The sequence below is a fragment of the Salvelinus alpinus genome, chromosome 2, assembly GCF_045679555.1.
Source record: "Salvelinus alpinus chromosome 2, SLU_Salpinus.1, whole genome shotgun sequence".
NCBI classification, from domain to species: domain Eukaryota; kingdom Metazoa; phylum Chordata; class Actinopteri; order Salmoniformes; family Salmonidae; genus Salvelinus; species Salvelinus alpinus.
In genome coordinates, this window is record NC_092087.1 from 103,401,083 (window position 1) to 103,423,583 (window position 22,501).

General features: G+C 42.3%; 2 protein-coding genes across 4 annotated transcripts in view; both read right to left on the reverse strand.

Annotated features, from left to right (window-relative positions):
* Positions 1-22,501, reverse strand: part of LOC139546596 (zinc finger protein 420-like) — a 174,634-nt gene that overhangs the window by 98,861 nt on the left and 53,272 nt on the right. Inside the window, exons 1-2 of one of the 3 annotated variants that reach the window (XM_071355153.1) lie at positions 14,292-15,039; positions 13,775-13,872 (exon numbers count right to left, since the gene is read on the reverse strand). The exons of 1 other annotated variant lie outside the window; for it this stretch is intronic. In XM_071355153.1, coding sequence (XP_071211254.1) covers positions 13,775-13,872; positions 14,292-14,655 — 462 coding nt within the window. In that variant the 5' untranslated portion in view covers positions 14,656-15,039. Of the gene's footprint in view, positions 1-13,774; positions 13,873-14,291; positions 15,040-22,501 lie in introns of those variants that run through there. One more of the 3 variants, XM_071355171.1, reaches the window with a different exon arrangement.
* LOC139552081 (zinc finger protein 436-like) lies at positions 4,664-13,566 on the reverse strand. The gene is made up of 2 exons (XM_071363485.1): positions 13,461-13,566; positions 4,664-7,090 (listed from the first exon to the last, which is right to left on the reverse strand). Exons 1-2 carry the CDS (start codon positions 13,564-13,566, stop codon positions 6,441-6,443), a joined length of 756 nt encoding a protein of 251 aa, XP_071219586.1. The 3' UTR covers positions 4,664-6,440.

The following is a 22,501-nucleotide window of genomic DNA, read 5'->3' on the forward strand; positions in this document are numbered from 1 at the left end:
TGTGGAGGCTATATACAGGGGGTACCGGTGCAGTGTCAATGTGGAGGCTATATACAGGGGGTACCAGTACAGAGTCAATGTTGAGGCTATATACAGGGGGTACCAGTACAGAGTCAATGTGGAGGCTATATACAGGGGGTACCTGTACAGGGTCAATGTGGAGGCTATATACAGGGGGTACCGGTACAGAGTCAATGTGGAGGCTATATACAGGAGGTACTGGTACAGAGTCAATGTGGAGGCTATATACAGGAGGTACCGGTACAGAGTCAGTGTGGAGGCTATATACAGGGGGTACCGGTACAGAGTCAATGTGGAGGCTATATACAGGGGGTACCAGTACAGAGTCAATGTGGAGGCTATATACAGGGGATACCAATACAGAGTCAATGTGGAGGCTATATACAGGAGGTAGCAGTACTGAGTCAATGTGGAGGCTGTATACAGGGGGTACCAGTACAGAGTCAATGTGGAGGCTATATACAGGGGGTAATGGTACAGAGTCAATGTACTGAGGTACAGCTTAGGAGCAGGTGTTGAAATAAAAAACATACAGCTTTATACAGTTTGATTTAATGAGGCTTAACCTTTCACGAGTATCAACCCCGGATCCGGGAGCACCCCCCACCCCCCACACACTGATTAGCATAGCTAGCATAGCTTCAGAAGTAGATAGTAGCATCTAAATATCATTAAATCACAAGTCCAAGACACCAGATGAAAGATACAGATCTTGTGAATAAAGCCACCATTTCAGATTTTTAAAATGTTTTACAGGGAAGACAAAATATGTAAATCTATTAGCTAAACACGTTAGCAAAATACACCACTATTCTAACTCCATCAGTTTCTTACTCCTTCAGGTGCTATCACCAATTCGGCTCAACTAAGATATTGATAGCCAATAACCTATAAAAAAAACCATCAGATGACAGTCTGATAACATATTCATGGTATAGGATAGTTTTTGTTAGAAAAAAGTGCATATTTCAGGTAGAAATCACAGTTTACAATTGCACCGACCATCACAAATCGACTAGAATTACTAGATAGAGCAACGTGTATGACCAATTTACTCATCATAAAACATTTCATAAAAATAGACAAAGCATAGCAATGGAAAGACCCAGTTCTTGTGATTTCAGACCATATTTCAGATTTTCTAAGCGTTTTTCAGCGAAAACACAATAAATCGATAAGTTAGCATACTACATGTGCAAACGTTACCAGAGCATCGATTCCAGCCAAAGAGCGCTATAACGTAACCACCGCCAAAAGATATTAATTTTTTCACTAACCTTCTCAGAATTCTTCCGATGACACTCCTGTAACATCATTTTACAACATACATATACAGTTTGTTCGAAAAGGTGCATATTTAGCCATACAAAACCGTGGTTACACAATAAAAATACTAGGAAATCAAGCCTCAATATGTCTGACGTCATCTATCAGAGTGATCTAGTTTAATTAAAAGCTAATCATATACTTGACTAAAAAATACAGGGTTGACAGGAATCGAAAGACAAATTAGTTCTTAATGCAACCGCTGATTTACATTTTTAAAATTATCCTTACTTTTCAATACAGGGTTGGCCAAGTGAAGCTATACCAAACAAAATGGCGAAATATGCGTTTAAAATATTTCGACAGAAACACGATTTATCATATTAAATATTGCTTACTTTGAGCTGTTCTTTCATCAGATTCTTGGGCAATGTATCCTTTCTATGTTATAAACGTCTTTTGGTCGATAGATGTCCTCTGTCCTTCGAAATGTCCACCACCAACGACCGACACCCTAAAACGTGTCCAAACTTTCAGTTTGCACGACAAATAAATTCCTCAGAATCGCACTAAACGGATATAAATTGATATAAAACGGTTCAAATTCACTACATTATGATGTTTTTAACAACTATAACGACTGAAAACATGACCGGAGAAATATTGCTGGTTAGAAAAAGATTTGGAACGAGGCAGGTCCGATGGCCTTCACGCTTGAGGCGCACGTTGAGAAAGGGGGGTCTCTGTACATTTTTGTCATTTATAATGGCTGTGAACGTCCAATCGATTTCATTGAAAACGTGATGACGTACAGACACCCAGAGGAAGACGTAGGCAGTGTCGGTTTCTTCATAGCATTCACTGTGGCCTTATAAACAGACCCCAGATCAGAGGTAAAAATTTCTGAAATCTGAACCCTGTCATGAAAAGTGCTGTAGAAATTGTTCTGTACCACTCAGAGACAAAATTCCAACTTCTATAGAAACTAGAAGGTGTTTTCTATCCAATAATAACAATAATATGCATATTGTACGATCAAGAATTTAGCACGAGGCAGTTTAATTTGGAGACACAAATATGCTAATGCGGAACAGCACCCCCTATAGTTGCAAGAATTAATGACCAAAAGCACAATTATAATTTTGTAGAAAAACATGAGACAAGTGTACGAGCAGTATGCCTGTTCTCTCATGAACTTTAAGTAGCCAACATTTGATGTGATATATTCCTTTCGAGACAGGATTGTGTCACGGCACAGATCTGGGGAAGTGGACCAAAACATTTCTGCAGCATTGAAGGTCCCAAAGAACACAGTGGCCGCCATCATTCTTAAATGGAAAGTTTGGAAGTTTGGAACCACCAAGACTCTTCCTATTGCTGAACAATAGGGGGAGAAGGGCCTTGGCCAGGGAGGTTACCAAGAACCCGATGGTCCCTCTGACAGGGCTCAAGAGTTCCTCTGTGGAGATTGGAGAACCTTCCAGAAGGACAACCATCTCTGCACCACTCCACCAATTTGGCCTTTTTGGTAGAGTGGCCAGACGGAAGCCACTTCTCAGTAGCAGGGACTGGGAGACTAGTCAGGATCGAGGGAAAGATGAACGGAGCAAAGTACAGAGAGATAATTGATGAAAACCTGCTCAAGAGCACTCAGGACCTCAGACTGGGGCAAAGGTTCACCTTCCAACAGGAAAACAACCCTAAGCACACAGGATAACAACATAAAAGTCAGAGCCCGGATTTGAACCCGATCGAACAACTCTGAAGAAATCCTGAAAATAGCTGCGCAGCGACGCTCTCCATCCAACCTGACAGATCTTGAGAGGATCTGCAGAGAAGAATGGCAGAAACTCCACAAATACAGGTGTGCCAAGATTGTAGTGTCATACCCAAGGCGGCTTGAGGCTGTAATCGCTGCCAAAGGTGCTTCAACAAAGCACTGAGTAAAGGTTCTGAATACTTATTTAAATGTGATATTTCAGTTTTAATTTTAAAATGCATTTGCAAACATTTCTAAAATCCTGTATTTGCTTCGTCATTACAGAGTCACAATTGTTGTGCAGATTCATGAGGAACACCTCCCAATTTAATCAATTTTAGAATATTCCAGTAATTTCAGGAAGTAAACTGAAAATTCCAATTCTCTTCTATGGTTTTCAATGAGGAAAATGTGGAATTTGGTTTACTTTCTGAATTGACTGGAATTGAAATGGAATTGACTCCAACCCTGGTTTTACTACAAAGCTGTCAACGTCATCATTTAGTCAATCGATGTTATAATGCATAACGCTCACAGATGTGCTTGTTCTCAATCAGAGTACATTTTCTAATTGAATAAAACAGAATTAAACAAATAAAATGTATTATGCACCTGAGTATCTTCAACATGGACAATCTGGTTGATTCTCTGCTCAACAACACTGACTGTGAATCAATCTGGTTGATTCTCTGCTCAACAACACTGACTGTGAATCAATCTGGCTTGACGGTGTCAAACTTTGCTGTGTGTCCAGGCTGTCACTTCTGTCATCAGCTACTAACACCAGTGCTGCACCTTTGTCCCTGAGAGGCTGGATGACGGCTTCCTGCTCCCTCTTCCATAGTGACAACACTGATGGCTCAACATGGGTTTCTGAGAGACTGGATGACGGCTTCCTGCTCCCTCTTCCATAGTGACAACACTGATGGCTCAACATGGGTTTCTGAGAGACTGGATGACGGCTTCCTGCTCCCTCTTCCATAGTGACAACACTGCTGGCTCAACATGGGTTTCTGAGAGACTGGATGACGGCTTCCTGCTCCCTCTTCCATAGTGAGAACACTATTTTCATTCCCACAGCCTTCATCACCGTCCCTGGAGTGTCTTCGCTGCACATCAGACAAGTTCTGAAGAGTTCCAGAAGCTGTGATTGAAACACGATGTACTTCATCTCCTTGTTAGGAGCAGAGTTTCAGACTCTCTGAAATAATATTATGAGTGGCAATACATCAACAGCACAAAGTTAATATGTTACTATGTCCAGTAATGGCACCACCACCCATCAACCCATTCTCTTCTTGATGTCAAAGCTGCAGTGTATTGTTGTTATAGAAGTTTATGATTAATAATCCTATTTATTTAAAGCCCAACTAAGATGTCACCATACTATTCTGTCAGAGGAGTGTATTATGACATCATATAGAACTACTCAGACATTCCAAATATCACTTGATTATCAGAGGGGTGTATTATGACATCATATAGAACTACTCAGACATTCCAAATATCACTTGATTATCAGAGGGATGTATTATGACATCAGATAGAACTACTCAGACATTCCAAATCAGTCTTCATCCATATCATGTAGGTGGATATTGATCCAACCAATTCAAAAGTAATGACCGGGCTGATGGAAACAGGATCTGCACTTTTATAAATGCCAACAGACAATTCGTTAGTTTGTTTGACAAGTTGTTAGTTGTCTTTTTGTGTCAGTAAAAAATGTATAAGCGAGAAATGGCTGTGGAAACGGCTTTATAAGCAAATATTTATATAATAACTGTAGTGTCTCTTATTACTTATTTATATCATAAGTAAGACTCCCCATACAAGGAATGGAACTGCAGCTTCACAATTACTAAAACGAGTTAGTACCAGATTAACATAGAACAACACTGCGCATGACCAAGGGTGCTCCGTTCTTAAAGGGGACATCAGTAATTAACAGAACATAACATTTCTTCTCTTATTCAATCAGACTTTAACCAAACCACAACTGAAACATGTCCCAGAACTTGTTGTAGTTATTTTGTATATTTTTAATTTGAACTTGAACAGTTCGTTTTTGTTTGTGTTTGTTTATAAGTCCAGTCTGTCTGGTGGACGGTGCCTTCGTTCTGGGTAGCGCCTAGGATTGAAAAGTGAAATTTGTAAGGCTTCTTTCTCCCTGTGTGTATACGCTCATGAGCTTTCCGCTTCCCTAACTCCGTAAAACTCCTTCCACACTGAACGCAATGGTATGGCTTCTCCCCGTGTGTATTTCGCTCATGATATTTCATGTTTCCTAACATGTTAAAACTCTTTCCACAATGGGAGCAGTGGTACATCCCTGTTAGTGAACATTTATCCTTTGCCAAGATAATCCATCCACCTGACAGGTGTGGCATATCAAGAATCTGATTAAACAGCATTATCATTACACATGTGCACCTTGTGCCGGGGACAATAAAAGGCCACAAAAATGTGCAGTTCTGTCACACAACACAGCGGGCAATTGGCATGCTGACTGCAGGAATGTCCATTGAGGTGGTTGCCAGGGGATTTTATGTACAGCACCAGTCAAAAGTTTGGACACACCTACTTATTCAAGGGTTTTTCTTTATTTTCACTACTAAATAACACATATGGAATCAGTAACCAAAAAAAGTGTTAAATAAATCCAAATATATTTTAGATTCTTCAAACTTGCCACCTTTTGCCTTGATGACAGCTTTGCACACTCTTGGCATTCTCTCAACCAGCTTCACCTGGAATGCTTTTCCAACAGTCTTGTAGGAGTTCCAACACATGCTGATAATGCTGTTGGCCACTTTTCCTAACCTCTGTGGTCCAATTCATCCCAAACCATCTCAATTGGATTGAGGTCAGGTGATTGTGGAGGCCAGGTCATCTGATGCAGCACTCCATCACTCTCCTTCTTTGTCAAATAGCCCTTACACAGCCTGGAGGTGTGTTGGGTCATTGTCCTGTTGAAAAACAAATGATAGTCCCACTAAGCCCAAAACAGACGGGATATCGCTGCAGAATGCTGTGGTAGCCATGCTGGTTAAGTGTGCCATTAACTCAAAATAAAATCACTGACAGTGTCAACAGCAAAGCACCCGCACACCTCCTCCTCTATGCTTCACGGTGGGAACCCCACATGCGGAGATCATCTGTTCACCTACTTTGCATCTCACAAAGACATGGCGGTTGGAATTAAAGATCTCAAATTTGGACTCATCTATCCCACCATGTATTGGGCATTCTCCTGTCCTATGTCCTACTGTTCAGAGGCCTACATCTTTCCTATGTCCTACTGTTCAGAGGCCTACATCTTTCCTATGTCCTACTGTTCAACAGCCTACATCCTTACCTCCTGTGTGGTTTATGTCATGTCTTCTCAGGTTACCTAACTCCTTAAAACTCTTTTCACACTGGGAGCAGTGGTAAGGCTTCTCCCCGTGTGTATTCTCTCATGTGTTTTCAGGTTACATAACTGGGCAAAACTTTTTCCACACTGGGAGCAGTGGTAAGGCTTCTCCCCTGTGTGTATTTGCTCATGTCTTTTCAAGCCACTTAAGTGGTTACAACCCTTTCCACACTGGGAGCAGTGGTACGGCTTTTCTCCTGTATGTATTGTCTCATGAATCTTCAGGACCCCTAACCTTGTAAAACTCTTTGCACACTGTGAGCAGTGGTATGGCTTCACAGCTGGGTGTATTCTCTCATGTTGGATCAGGTGTCCTTTCTGGTTAAAACTCCCTGTGTGTATTCTCTCATGTTTTTTCAGGTATCCTCTCTGGTTATAGCTCTTTCCACACTGGAAGCAGTGGTAAGGCTTCTCCCCTGTGTGTATTCTCTCATGTTGTTTCAGGTATCCTTTGTGGTTAAAATTCTTTCCACACTGGGCGCAGTGGTACGGCTTTTCTCCTGTATGTATTCTCTCATGTTGTTTCAGGTCCCGTAACTGTTTAAAACCCTTTCCACAGTGGGAGCAGTGGTGTCCTCTTGCTGGTTTGGATGTCTCTGGCTCTGGTTCCTCGGAGTCTGGTCTTTCTCCTGTCAAAGACAAACAGAGTGTTTATTTAAAGAGACCTGAATGAAACCTCCACATGATAAAACAGCCTTGCTACAAGGGTAAATCAGATCCCTCAATAACCTGAGGCCAGTTTTAACAATCTTGGTGTGATTTTAAAACAGTAATTACCAGCTTCCTGGTAATTACTGATATGTTTACATTACTTATTTTATTCATCCTGTTTTACAAGTCAGAACACAAAAAATAAACAATTCTCGGACACTCTAGACAGACATCGCTGGAATCTAGTCGAGCAGGTGGTTCTAAATATATAACCTTCATAGCTGTATGATACAGAATCCGACCTACACACTTCCTTGAACCAAAACTAAGTAAAGTAATTTTAAGTGGAAGTCCAAAACTAGTTTTTATGTCGAAGACACAAAGCACATCAGTAACATCTCCCCGTTGTTGAAAGGGTTCGAAACGCTATTGAAAAGGCCAATTTATTTAGACGTTCACAAATGTCCACATTTTGACTAAATGCTGATGTCGTGAACTTTTTGGGTAAAGTAAAAAAATAGGGTGAAATATTTTGGGTAGATGTTCCTAAAACTGATAGTAACTATATATAAACTCAGCAAAAAAAGAAACGTCCTCTCACTGTCAACTGCGTTTATTTTCAGCAAACTTAACATATGTTCATACAAATATTTACACAAGATTCAACAACAGACATAAACTGAACACGTTTCACAGACATGTGACTAACAGAAATTGAATAATGTGCCCCTGAACAAAGGGGGGTTCAAAATCAAAAGTAACAGTCAGTATCTGGTGTGGCCACCAGCTGCATTAAGTACTGCAGTGCATCTCCTCCTCATGGACTGCACCAGATTTGCCAGTGCTTGTTGTGAGATGTTACCCCACTCTTCCACCAAGGCACCTGCAAGTTCCCGGACATTTCTGGGGGGGGAATGGCCCTAGCCCTCACCCTCCGATCCAACAGGTTCCAGACGTGCTCAATGGGATTGAGATCCGGGCTCTTTGCTGGCCATGGCAGAACACTGGCATTCCTGTCTTGCAGGAAATCGTGCACAGAACGAGCAGTATGGCTGGTGGCATTGTCATGCTGGAGGGTCGTGTCAGGATGAGCCTGCAGGAAGGGTACCACATGAGGGAGGAGGATGTCTTCCCTGTAACGCACAGCATTGAGATTGACTGCAATGACAACAAGCTCAGTCCGATGATGCTGTGACACCGCCCCAGACCCTCCACCTCCAAATCGATCCCGATCCAGAGTATAGGCCTCAGTGTAACGCTCATTCCTTCGACGATAAACGCGAATCCGACCATCACCCCTGGTGAGACAAAACCGCGACTCGGCAGTGAAGCGCACTTTTTGCCAGTCCAGTCTGGTCCAGCGACGGTGGGTCTGTGCCCATAGGCAACGTTGTTGCCGGTGATGTCTGGTGATGACCTGCCTTATAACAGGCCTACAAGCCCTCAGTCCACTCTCTCTTTGTCCTCAATAGGCTGTCTGAGCACTGATGGAGGGATTGTGCGTTCCTGGTGTAACTCGGGCAGTTGTTGCCATCCTGTACCTGTCCCGCAGGTGTGATGTTCGGATGTACCGATCCTGTGCAGGTGTTGTTACACGTGGTCTGCCACTGCGAGGACGATCAGCTGTCCGTCCTGTCTCCCTGAAGCTCTGTCTTAGGCGTCTCATAGTACAGACATTGCAATTTATTGCCCTGGCCACATCTGCAGTCCTCATGCCTCCTTGCAGCATGCCTAAGGCACATTCACACAGATGAGCAGGGACCCTGGGCATCTTTCCTTTGGTGTTTTTCAGAGTCCGTAGAAAGGCCTCTTTGATGTGGAACGGTCGTTAAGACACAAACAGCTGACGGAATTAAAGGTCACAGTTATGACATCAAAGAGGCAAATACTTATTTTCCACCATAATTTGCAAATATATTCATTAAAAATCCTACAATGTGATTTTCTGGATTTTATTTTCTCATTTTGTCTGTCATAGTGAAGTGTACCTATGATGAAAATTACAGGCCTCTCTCATCTTTTTAAGTGGGAGAACTTGGACAATTGGTGGCTGACTAAATACTTTTTTGCCCCAAAAAGCTTATTTCTCTCAAATTGGGCATTATTATTACACAGGTGCACCTTGTGCTGGGGACAATGTCACAGATGTCTCAGAGGGACTGCAGAAATGTCCACTGGAGCTGTTGCCAGGGAATTTAATGTACAGTACCAGTCAAAAGTTTGGACACGCCTACTCCTTCAAGGGGTTTTCTTTATTTTTACTATTTTCTACATTGTAGAATAACAGTAAAGACATCAAAGCTATGAAAAAACATAAGGAATCATGTAACCAAAAAAGTGTTAAACAAGCTTGTGGAAGGCTACCAAAAACGTTTGACCCAAGTTAAACAGTTTAAAGGCAATGCTACCAAATACTAATTGAGTGTATGTTAACTTCTGACCCACTGGGAATGTGATGAAAGAAATAGAAACTGAAATAAATTATTCTCTCAACTATTATTCTGACATTTCACATTCTTAAAATAAAGTGGCAAACTGACCTAAGACAGGGCAATTTTACTAGGATTAAATGTCAGGAATTGTGAAAAACTGAGTTTAAATGTATTTGGCTACGGTGTATGTAAACTTCCGACTTCAACTGTAGATGAAAACTCTCTTGGTAGATGGTGTGGTCTACAGCTTATCATGTGATACTCTACCTCAGGTGAGCAAAACCTTGAGACTTCTTTAGATATTGTCCACAAGCTGTTGTTTACAAATATACATAGACCGTCACCCCTTGTCTTACCAGAGGCTACTGTTCTATCCTGCTGATACAGTGTTATGTCATCGTTCAGCCACGACTCGGTGGAACATATTACAGTTTTTAATGTCCCGTTGGTAGGATATACGTGATCGTAGTTTGTCTATTTTATTATCCAATGATTGTACGTTGGCTAATAGTACCGATGGTAAAGGCAGATTACCCACTCGTCCCCAGATCCTTACAAGGCACTCCGACCTCTGTCCGCGATATCTCCGTCTCTTTCTCCTGCGAATTATGGGGATGAGGGCCTTGTCGGGTGTCTGGAGTAAATCCCTCTCGCCCGAATCATTAAAAAGAAAAATTATTCCCCCAGTTCAAGGTGAGAAATCGCTGTTCTGATGTCCAGAAGCTCTTTTCGGTCATAAGAGACGGTAGCAGCAACATTATGGACAAAACAAGATACAAACAACGTGAAAAAACAAACTAAATAGCACGGTTGATTAGCAGCCCATAAAACGGCAGCCATCATCTCTGACGCCATTCTCTTTTATTTTATTATGTAATAGATAATATGGGTTGAAAAGTGTTTTTTTCTCAAGGTGAAAGACAAAGGCCAATAGCTTTAATAAAACAAATTTGTCCACACACTTTGTGGATTTCTGAATCATTTATTAACTGGCAAAGCAGAAAAGCGACGGCCGCATCCAGAAACGTCACAAGTCCCATTTTTGCAGCTGTTTCAGTACAACACTACAGGGAGAGAGAGGGGGAGAGGACAAACTCCACTGGACTAGTTTCATAGTATGGAATCACTTAGGAGTTTCTGGATGTTGGGTAAACTTCTCCTTTAAAGCATCATTGAGAAATAATTAATTAAAATTGGAACATTTGTAGACTAGCGGTTAAGAGTGTTGGGCCAGTAACTGAAATGTCTCCGGTTCGAATCCCCACGCCGGAGAGTAGAAAAAATCTGCCGGTCTGCCCTTGAGCAAGGCAAATAACCCCAACAACAAGTGGTCCCCTGGGCGCCGATGACGTGGACGTCGATTAAGGCCGTCTCCAGCACCTCCCTGATTCAGAGGGGTTCAATGAGGAAGACACGTTTAGGGTGAATGGATTCAGTTGTACAACTGACTAGGTATCCCCTTTCCCTTCCCTTTTAATCATTAGACTCCATAATGTTTAAACATCAGATGCTACAGGCCTTCAACAATGGGTGTCATGAAGCATTACCACCTTTTCTGTAATATGAGTAGTATTTTGATTTAATTCAAACAATTCTGACATGAATTTTGAAAAATATGAATATTGAAAATATAAATGTTTAGATAAGTATTCAGACCCTTTGCTATGAGACTCGAAATTCAGCTCAGGTGCATCCTGTTTCCATTGATCATCCTTGAGATGTTTCTACAACTTTTCATACAATCGAATAGGATCCACAGATTGCGAGTTGAAGATAACTACTTTACTAAGAATGATATAGTATATATGGGATATTAGTAATTGACATACCCGTTCTCTCCAGATTCTCCCAACAATACTATTTATAGGTTTCCTGAACCTGAGAACAGAAACAGGCAATACCAAAATAAATGATCTAATGACTCTGCCTCCTCACAGCAAAATCTGCAGAGCTGGGAAGATTGTATGTATGATTGTATGATATATATATAACATTCTGTTGGTTGACAGAATTTTGTATAGTATTTTAAATTGAAAAATGTGAAGTTTTGAATCCGGCGTTGTTTTGCGTATCAATTCATAAACAATGTGCCATGGAATTGGGTTCATCGAAAATCTCTTCCCAACTATTTTGCAATTTATATGGCACAGCTGTCAGTTTTTTGGTCCTGAAATGAAATTGGTATATGCTTTTATTTATCATACTTTTCTTTAACCATTTATGTTCTTTAATACAGGGCCGACATACAAGCTCCTTACTTTTTTACAATTTTTGTGGTAAGGCTGCAATTAGTTGAAAGCAGACATTTCCATATGTCTGTGTTAGCTGTGTGTGATATTACTCCACCAGTCCTATTTATGATATCATTCACTAAAATTATACCTTTTTTTAAATTTACATTTCTTAGAAAAATATTTTTTTTTAATCAATTAGTATATTTGAGTTTAACCACAATATTTGTTGTACCATGACTATATCCAACCCAACTCCATGTGTTGCCACTATCATGTATCCTACCATGACTATATCCAACCCAACTCCATGTTTTGCCACTATCATGTATAATACCATGACTATATCAAACCCAGCTCCATGTGTTGCCACTATCATGTATCCTACCATGACTATATCAAACCCAGCTCCATGTGTTGCCACTATCATGTATCCTACCATGACTATATCAAACCCAGCTCCATGTTTTGCCACTATCATGTATCCTACCATGACTATATCCAACCCTACTTCATGTGTTTCCACTATCATGTATCCTACCATGACTATATCCAACCCAACTCCATGTGTTGCCACTATCATGTATCCTACCATGACTATATCAAACCCAGCTCCATGTTTTGCCACTATCATGTATCCTACCATGACTATATCCAACCCAACTCCATGTGTTGCCACTATCATGTATCCTACCATGACTATATCCAACCCAACTCCATGTGTTGCCACTATCATGTATCCTACCATGACTATATCCAACCCAACTCCATGTGTTGCCACTATCATGTATCCTACCATGACTATATCCAACCCAACTCCATGTGTTGCCACTATCATGTATCCTACCATGACTATATCCAACCCTACTCCATGTGTTGCCACTATCATGTATCCTACCATGACTATATCCAACCCAACTCCATGTGTTGCCACTATCATGTATCCTACCATGACTATATCAAACCCAGCTCCATGTGTTGCCACTATCATGTATCCTACCATGACTATATCCAACCCAACTCCATGTTTTGCCACTATCATGTATTCTAGGTAAATGTTGCAATTCTTCAGTGATTCCTGGACCTGTGACCAAAAAACGAGCTACAGATGGACAGTACCAAAATAAATAATCTAATGACTGCCTCCTCGCAGCAAAATCTGCAGAGCTGGGAAGATTATATCCCCATATATAACATTCTATTGGTTGCAAGGATTTTGTATAATAATTTAAGCTTTGAATCCGGCATCACTTTGCGTGTCAATTCATAAACCATGTGCCATGGAATCAGTACATTGAAAATCTCTTGCCAACCATTTTGAAATGTATATGGAAAATTAAATGTATATGGCACAGCTGTCAGTTTTTTGGTCCTTAAATGGAACTTGTATACAGTTCCATTTATCACAATGTTGGTCCTTAATGCAGGGCTGACAAGTTCCTGTTCTACAGTCTTGTAAAGATAGGGGGGATTGACTGGGACTGGCAATGTAACATCTATAATGTTTTGAGAAAATGTTTTTGTAAAACACGCACCTTACATCAGATTATCTTGAAACTTTCTCTCTAAAACTAACTTACATCAAGATTTTACATGTCAACTAACAGAACTCTGCTGGTTGTCCTGGTAACAGATACCGGTGGACAGATCTATTTTATTTGTTCAAACTAAACTTCAGCACTTACTTTGATGTGTCAAATCTGATCCTTTCTTCTCTTCTCCTCCTCTCACAGTTCCACTCAGCCCCGTTGTTTTCCTGCAGTCCACCAGCAACACAGACAACCTCTTCATACCCAGCAGTAAGGCACTACCGGGAGAGGCACGACACGGGGACTCCGGGAGGGAGTAAGGGCTAGCGTTGTCCTGGTAACCATAAAGAGGGGACACAGACACATATCATTATGGATGCTGATGTCACTGTTGTCATGAAGTGTCTTTACAGACACCCAGCCCAGACCCAGATAGAGCAGGCTGTATGCTAGACCAGACCAAGCTGTACCATCTGGTGTTCTGATCTGGAGAGACTCTTCTCTGCCTCGTCAGCATCAGGATGTTGTTGAGGCTCCCCAGAGGATCCACAATAGTCATGTCTCTCTCCTGTGTGAATGACAACATCAAACAGATGGTAAACTTATGACCATCTATTACAATCTTAGAGTCTTACAAGAGGCATTAATATGTCTAAAATGGCCACTTTCATCATGATTTTGTAAAATATTCTTTGTGATGCAAATGTAAAAGGTTGTTCCACGAAATGGGTGCCTTTTGCATTCCTTTGATATTTTATGTAGAAATTATGCACCAGAATTGGATTGTAAAAATCCTGTTATACAAGATGAAGTGCGCTTTAATATAGACCACATGGAGATTAAAATAAATAGATTTTAAAAAATATATATGTACCAATGGCAGTACTGAACAACATATTCAAGCGTAGAACTTCAGTAGAATCCCCCTTTAAAACCTCACAGTTCAACAACTGCTGTTTGTGCCCATGTTTTTAAGACAGTACTCACTGATGGTAATCGGATATTCTGACTCCTCCTCCTCCCTTTTCACTCCTAAAACGTCTTCCTCCTCCTCTTTTATTGAGATAGCCTCCTCTTCCTCTTTTACTCCAAAAGTTTCTTCCTCTTCTTTCACTACATTCTCCTCCTTCAATGTAACGGCATCTTCCTCCTTTTTGATTCTGAAAGGTTCTTCCTCTTCTTTCACTACATCTTCCTCCTTTTTCATTCTGAAAGGTTCTTCCTCTTCTTTCACTACATTCTCCTCCTTCAATGTTACGGCATCTTCCTCATTTTTGATTCTGAAAGGTTCTTCCTCGTCTTTCACTACATTCTCCTCCTTCAATGTTACGGCATCTTCTTCATTTTTCATTCTGAAAGCTTATTCCTCTCCTTTCACCAGAACTTATTTTCTCCGTCTAGTTTAGTGAGTGTATGCTCTGGGCGATTAGCCTAGTGCAGTATGAAGTTAACACATTCGCTAATTTAAGAAGCAAATTACGATTAAATGAACTAGTAGATACGTAAACAGAATTGTGTTCTAAACACCAAGATTAATATACACAAGATTAGTCTAAAGAGCTTAAATGCTCCGGTTTTATGTTCGCTAGCAAACCATCGCGTTGGTTGAATCTGTAGCCTTTTGTCTCTGTTGAAGAAGCCTCCCGCCCCGTCCATTACATTATACGTCACGCAAGAAGCATCACATGAAATACTCACATCGCCATCTGCTGACTGGAGTGGGTAACACAGATTGGAACAAAAATAAAGCAATGTCAAAAAAAGTTATTTAAAAACAACCAGATGTTATGTTATCTTACTTCTTACAGACAAAACTTTCCTCCAGGGCTGACCTGCCCATTAGGTGACAGATTGAAGAGGATTAGGTGACAGATTGAAGAGGGCGACATTAGCTTGGAATATGCCATCCTCGTCAAATTGACCAAGGCTCATCGCTAACAACACCTCACATAATTCTGCCCAAAAACAATGAAAACTTCTCACCCAGTGGCATATGGGATATTTAGGTGAGTGTTGGTGTTAGCACATAAAGCAATGCCCACTTTGCAAAAGGAAACATGGACAAATAGGACTCTACCTGTGTAGAGCACATGCCCCTTTACCCTTCCAGGCTTTAAAGTGCCCTTTTGGGTGGTGGTATAATTTGTATTCATTTTTTGTCATAGTTATTTTTAACCCACTGCCTGCAAGTCGTTTTTAAATTCACCTAAGTGATTTGTATTTTCCTTCAACTTTCTGAAGAGGAAACAGCCAGGAAATGCCCCTGTCTGAGTGCATTTGTCTACCACTATGTGTAGCTGTTAGCGATAATGCTAATGACAACCATCTTCTGGTTGATAGAAAAGCTTTCCCCAAAACCTTGTCAATTAAATGTTCACTACAAAGTAGTCTATGCCTACCTGGCAGAATGATATCATGATTATTTGCATCAATCCAGTTGTGATTTGTTCAGCAAACTCTGCAATCACATGTGTGCTACAGAGACACCACTAACCAAGCAAGACTCTTGCTGGTGCCACTTGAATTAAAGGGTATCTACACACAAAAATGAAAATGTCTTAGATTTTTATCAGACTACAAAAGTGGTCTCCTTTTGTTGTTTATCTATTAACAATGTGATTTTGAGAGCGAAAAACTGAAAAACAGAAACAAATCAGAAACCTGGAAAATTACTAAACGGAGAAAACGGAATTTAAGAAAATATATTAAATATTCTATTGATTTTCTCTCATTATTTCACACCAGACTTCGCTTTGGCTCCCCCTCCTGTCCAGTCTAGGCGTTCAGCGTTGCCGGCCTTCTAGCTGCTGCCGAACCGACTGCTGTCAAACGCCCTTCACTCATCAACCCCCGGCCTTCTAGCTGCTGCCGAACCTACTGCTGTCAAACGCCATTCACTCATCAACCGCCGGCCTTCTAGCTGCTGCCGAACCGACTGCTGTCAAACGCCCTTCACTCATCAACCCCCGGCCTTCTAGCTGCTGCCGAACCTACTGCTGTCAAACGCCGTTCACTCATCAACCCCCGGCCTTCTACCTGCTGCCGAACCGACTGCTGTCAAACGCCCTTCACTCATCAACCCCCGGCCTTCTAGCTGCTGCCGAACCTACTGCTGTCAAACGCCCTTCACTCATCAACCCCCGGCCTTCTAGCTGCTGCCGAACCTACTGCTGTCAAACGCCCTTCGCTCATCAACCCCCGGCCTTCTAGCTGCTGCCGAACGTACTGCTGTCAAACGCCGTTCACTCATCAACCCCCGGACTTGTCTCGTCATCATTACACACACCTGGTTCCAATCGCCCCTCTATCACTGTATGTATACACTCCCTCTGACATTTTGTCTTTTGTCGGTCATTGTAAATGTTACTTGTTTTCCTGAGAGGAATCTCTCCTACTATTTCCTGAGTACTTTATATAGTTCACCCTGTGCCTTCTTGTTTATGAAGATCTAATTTGAGCACAACAACGTTTGGGTTTTGTTCCGCTTTGATCTGTTGGTGCTGAAATAAATTCAGTCGTTCCAAACCTGAGACTGCATCCTTCCTACTCCTCTCTACACCAGTAACACATTATCTAGGATAGTGTAGAGCAGTGTTAACCAATCCTGGTCCTCCACTACCACCAACAGTAACACATTATCTAGGAGAGTGTAGAGCAGTGTTAACCAATCCTACTCCTCTCTACACCAGTAACACATTATCTAGGAGAGTGTAGAGCAGTGTTAACCAATCCTACTCCTCTCTACACCAGTAACACATTATCTAGGAGAGTGTAGAGCAGTGTTAACCAATCCTACTCCTCTCTACACCAGTAACACATTATCTAGGATAGTGTAGAGCAGTGTTAACCAATCCTACTCCTCTCTACACCAGTAACACATTATCTAGGATAGTGTAGAGCAGTGTTAACCAATCCTACTCCTCTCTACACCAGTAACACATTATCTAGGAGAGTGTAGAGCAGTGTTAACCAATCCTACTCCTCTCTACACCAGTAACACATTATCTAGGAGAGTGTAGAGCAGTGTTAACCAATCCTACTCCTCTCTACACCAGTAACACATTATCTAGGAGAGTGTAGAGCAGTGTTAACCAATCCTGGTCCTCCACTACCCCCAACAGTAACACATTATCTAGGATAGTGTAGAGCAGTGTTAACCAATCATGGTCCTCCAGTACCCCCAACAGTAAAACATTATCTAGGATAGTGTAGAGCAGTGTTAACCAATCCTGGTCCTCCAGTACCCCCAACAGTAAAACATTATCTAGGAGAGTGTAGAGCAGTGTTAACCAATCCAACTCCTCTCTACACCAGTAACACATTATCTAGGAGAGTGTAGAGCAGTGTTAACCAATCCTACTCCTCTCTACACCAGTAACACATTATCTAGGATAGTGTAGACCAGTGTTAACCAATCCTGGTCCTCCACTACCCCCAACAGTAACACATTATCTAGGAGAGTGTAAAGCAGTGTTTCCCAATGCTGGTCCTCCAGTACCCCCAACAGTACACATGTTTACTGTTGTAGAGTAACAGCTGTATCCTGAAGTGACCTTTAACCTCCCTGCTCCTTAATACTTCTTCCATTGGATCAAAGCTTCAGCCAAGTAGGATACATGATAGTGGCAACACATGGAGTAGGGTTGGATATAGTCATGGTAGGATACATGATAGAGGCAACACATGTAGTTGGGTTGGATTTAGTCATGGTAGGATACATGATAGAGGCAACACATGTAGTAGGGTTGGATTTAGTCATGGTAGGATACATGATAGAGGCAACACATGTAGTAGGGTTGGATTTAGTCATGGTAGGATACATGATAGAGGCAACACATGAAGTTGGGTTGGATATTGTCATGGTAGGATACATGATAGTGGCAACACATGAAGTTGGGTTGGATATTGTCATGGTAGGATACATGATAGTGGCAACACATGTAGTTGGGTTGGATTTAGTCATGGTAGGATACATGATAGAGGCAACACATGAAGTTGGGTTGGATATAGTCATGGTAGGATACATGATAGAGGCAACACATGGAGTAGGGTTGGATATAGTAATGGTAGGATACATGATAGTGACAACACATGGAGTTGGGTTGGATATAGGCATGGTAGAATACATGATAGAGGCAACACATGGAGTAGGGTTGGATATAGTCATGGTAGGATACACGATAGTGGCAACTCATGGAGTAGGGTTTGATAAATTCATGGTAGGATACATGATAGTGGCAACACATGGAGCTTGGTTGGATATAGTCATGGTAGGATACATGATAGTGGCATTACATGGAGTTGGGTTGGATATAGTCATGGTAGGATACATGATAGAGGCAACACATGGAGTAGGGTTTGATATAGTCATGGTAGGATACATGATAGTGGCAACACATGGAGTTGGGTTTGATATAGTCTTGGTTAACAAAATACTTTTCTCAACATATTGTGCAGCTTTCTGTTGCGGGATCTTTTTATGGAGGGGTGCCCTTTGTTGTTTACACATCACACACATGGTTATGGGCTTTAAAAAAGAAGACACCAGTACCATGTCAGATACAGATTAAATGTATTCATGTTTGAGTTTGCATCCCAATATGACACTTCATCACAGAAGACTGAAATGTAACAAAACTACTATTGTGTTTATTGAGCTGTACACTGAGATGCTCAGTTGGTCAATATTCCCCTCCAGTGATTCCCCAACATCTTGTCAACATGTGCCCCAAAAATGGTTCAGATATCTAATACCAGTCTATCTTTATAGACATGTATCCATAACAAGGCTTATTCCTCTCATATAGTCTGCAAAAAACTCTCCAAAATGTCACATTTTTTTAACATCTTTATTTTCATGCATATAACTTGTCAAAAATCATTTTTATTACCAAATTCAGTCTTTCGTGTGGACAATATTTTTTTCATGTTTTCATGACTGCTTGAGATTAGGTCCCTGAATGGTCAAAAAGCTCTTCAAATAGAAGTACGTTTATAGCACAAAATATCTTACAAGTCGGCCCTCTCTCACTCTCTCTCATCATGTCACAGCTGACAGGCTCCCAGAGGCAGGGCCATAAAAGGCCCCAGCTCACTCAACTGCCCCTCCCCTCTCCAACAGACATCAACCCAGAACATCCTGAAGACAGAACATCTAAAAGATCATCTGGGAATCCTTTCTTCCTCATGGAGCTTTTCAAAAGTGAGGTGAATATTCAATGTGATGTTTGTTCAGCGCATTCGGAAGTATTCAGACCCCTTTACTTTTTCCACATTTTGTTACGTTACAGCCTTATTTGAAAATGGATTTTAAAAATATATACACTGCTCAAAGAAATGAAGGGAACACTTAAACAACACAATGTAACTCCAAGTCAATCACACTTCTGTGAAATCAAACTGTCCACTTAGGAAGCAACACTGATTGACAATACATTTCACATGCTGTTGTGCAAATGGAATAGACAAAAGGTGGAAATTATAGGCAATTAGCAAGACACCCCCCAAAACAGGAGTGATTCTGCAGGTGGTGACCACAGACCACTTCTCAGTTCCTATGTTTCCTGGCTGATGTTTTGGTCACTTTTGAATGCTGGCGGTGCTCTCACTCTAGTGATAGCATGAGACGGAGTCTACAACCCACACAAGTGGCTCAGGTAGTACAGTTCATCCAGGATGGCACATCAATGCGAACTGTGGCAAAAAGGTTTGCTGTGTCTGTCAGCGTAGTGTCCAGGGCATGGAGGCCCTTCCAGGAGACAGGCCAGTACATCAGGAGACGTGGAGGAGGCCGTAGGAGGGCAACAACCCAGCAGCAGGACCGGTACCTCCGCCTTAGTGCAAGGAGGTGCACTGCCAGAGCCCTGCAAAATGACCTCCAGCAGGCCACAAATGTGCATGTGTCAGCATATGGTCTCACAAGGGGTCTGAGGATCTCATCTCGGTACCTAATGGCAGTCAGGCTACCTCTGGCGAGCACATGGAGGGCTGTGCGGCCCCACAAAGAAATGCCACCCCACACCATGACTGACCCACCGCCAAACCGGTCATGCTGGAGGATGTTGCAGGCAGCAGAACGTTCTCCATGGCGTCTCCAGACTCTGTCACGTCTGTCACATGTGCTCATGTGCTCAGTGTGAACCTGCTTTCATCTGTGAAGAGCACAGGGCGCCAGTGGCGAATTTGCCAATCTTGGTGTTCTCTGGCAAATGCCAAACGTCCTGCACGGTGTTGGGCTGTAAGCACAACCCCCACCTGTGGACGTCGGGCCCTCATACCACCCTCATGGAGTCTGTTTCTGACCGTTTGAGCAGACACATGCACATTTGTGGCCTGCTGGAGGTCATTTTGCAGGGCGCTGGCAGTGCACCTCCTTGCACAAAGGCGGAGGTACCGGTCCTGCTGCTGGGTTGTTGCCCTCCTACGGCCTCCTCCACGTCTCCTGATGTACTGGCCTGTCTCCTGGAAGGGCCTCCATGCCCTGGACACTACGCTGACAGACACAGCAAACCTTTTTGCCACAGTTCGCATTGATGTGCCATCCTGGATGAACTGCACTACCTGAGCCACTTGTGTGGGTTGTAGACTCCGTCTCATGCTATCACTAGAGTGAGAGCACCGCCAGCATTCAAAAGTGACCAAAACATCAGCCAGGAAACATAGGAACTGAGAAGTGGTCTGTGGTCACCACCTGCAGAATCACTCCTGTTTTGGGGGGTGTCTTGCTAATTGCCTATAATTTCCACCTTTTGTCTATTCCATTTGCACAACAGCATGTGAAATGTATTGTCAATCAGTGTTGCTTCCTAAGTGGACAGTTTGATTTCACAGAAGTGTGATTGACTTGGAGTTACATTGTGTTGTTTAAGTGTTCCCTTTATTTTTTTGAGCAGTGTATATATATTCAGCAATCTACACACAATAGCCCATCATTTGGGGTGGCAGGTAGCCTATTGGTTAGAGCATTGGGCTAGTAACCATAAGGTTGATGGATCGAATCCCTGAGCTGACAAGGTAAAACTCTGTTGTTCTGACCCTGAACAAGGCACTGTTCAGCGGTAGGCCGTCATTGTAAATAAGAAATTGTTCTTAACTGACTTGCCTAGTTAAATATAACACATCTAATTACAAAGCAAAAACAGGTTTTTAGAAACATTTATTAAAGATAAACAATATACCTTCTTTACATAACAGTAAGTTTTCAGACCCTTTATTATGAGACTGTCAGAGTAAAAACCAAGCCATGAGGTAGAAGGAATTGTCTGTAGCGCTCCGAGACAGAATTGGGTCGAGGCACAGATCTTGGGAAGGGTCCCAACACATTTCTGCAGCATTGAAGGTCCCCAAGAACACAGTGGCCTCCATCATTCTAAAATGGAAGAAGTTTGGAACCACCAAGACCCTTCCCAGAGCTGGCGGCACAGCCAAACTGAGCAATAGGGGGAGAAGGGCCTTGGTCAGGGAGGTGACCAAGAACCCGATGGTCACTCTGACAGAGCTCTAGAGTTCTTCTGTGGAGATGGGAGAACCTTCCAGAAGGACAACCATCTCTCCACCTCTCCACCAATCAAGCCTTTATGGTAGAGTGGCCTGACGGAAGCCCCCCCTCAGTAAAATGCACATAACAGCCCATTTGGAGTTTGCCAAAAGGCACCAAAAGGACTTTCAGGCCATGAGAAACCAGATTATCTGGTTTTGGCCTGACGCTTTGGCCTGAATGCCAAGTGTCATGTCTGGAGGAAACCGGGCACCATCCCTAGGGTGAAGCATGGTGGTGGCAGCATCATGCTGTGGGGATGTTTTTCAGCAGCAGGGACTAGGAGATTAGTCAGGATCAAGGGAAAGATGAACCGAGCAAAGTACAGAGAGATCCTTGATGAAAACCTGCTCCAGAGCACTCAGGACCTCAGACTGGGGGCGAAGGTTCACCTTCCAACAGGACAACAACCCAAAGCACACAGCCAAGACAATGCAGTAGTGGCTTCGGGTCAAGTCTCTGGTCTCTGAATGTCCTTGAGTGGCCGAGCCAGAACCCGGACTTGAACCCGGTCTAACATCTCTGGAGAGACCTGAAAATAGCTGTGCAGCGACGCTCCCCAACCAACCTGACAGAGCTTGTGAGAGTCTGCAGAGAAGAATGGGAGAAACTCCCCAAATACAGGTGTGCCAAGCTTGTAGCGTCATACGTAATACTTATG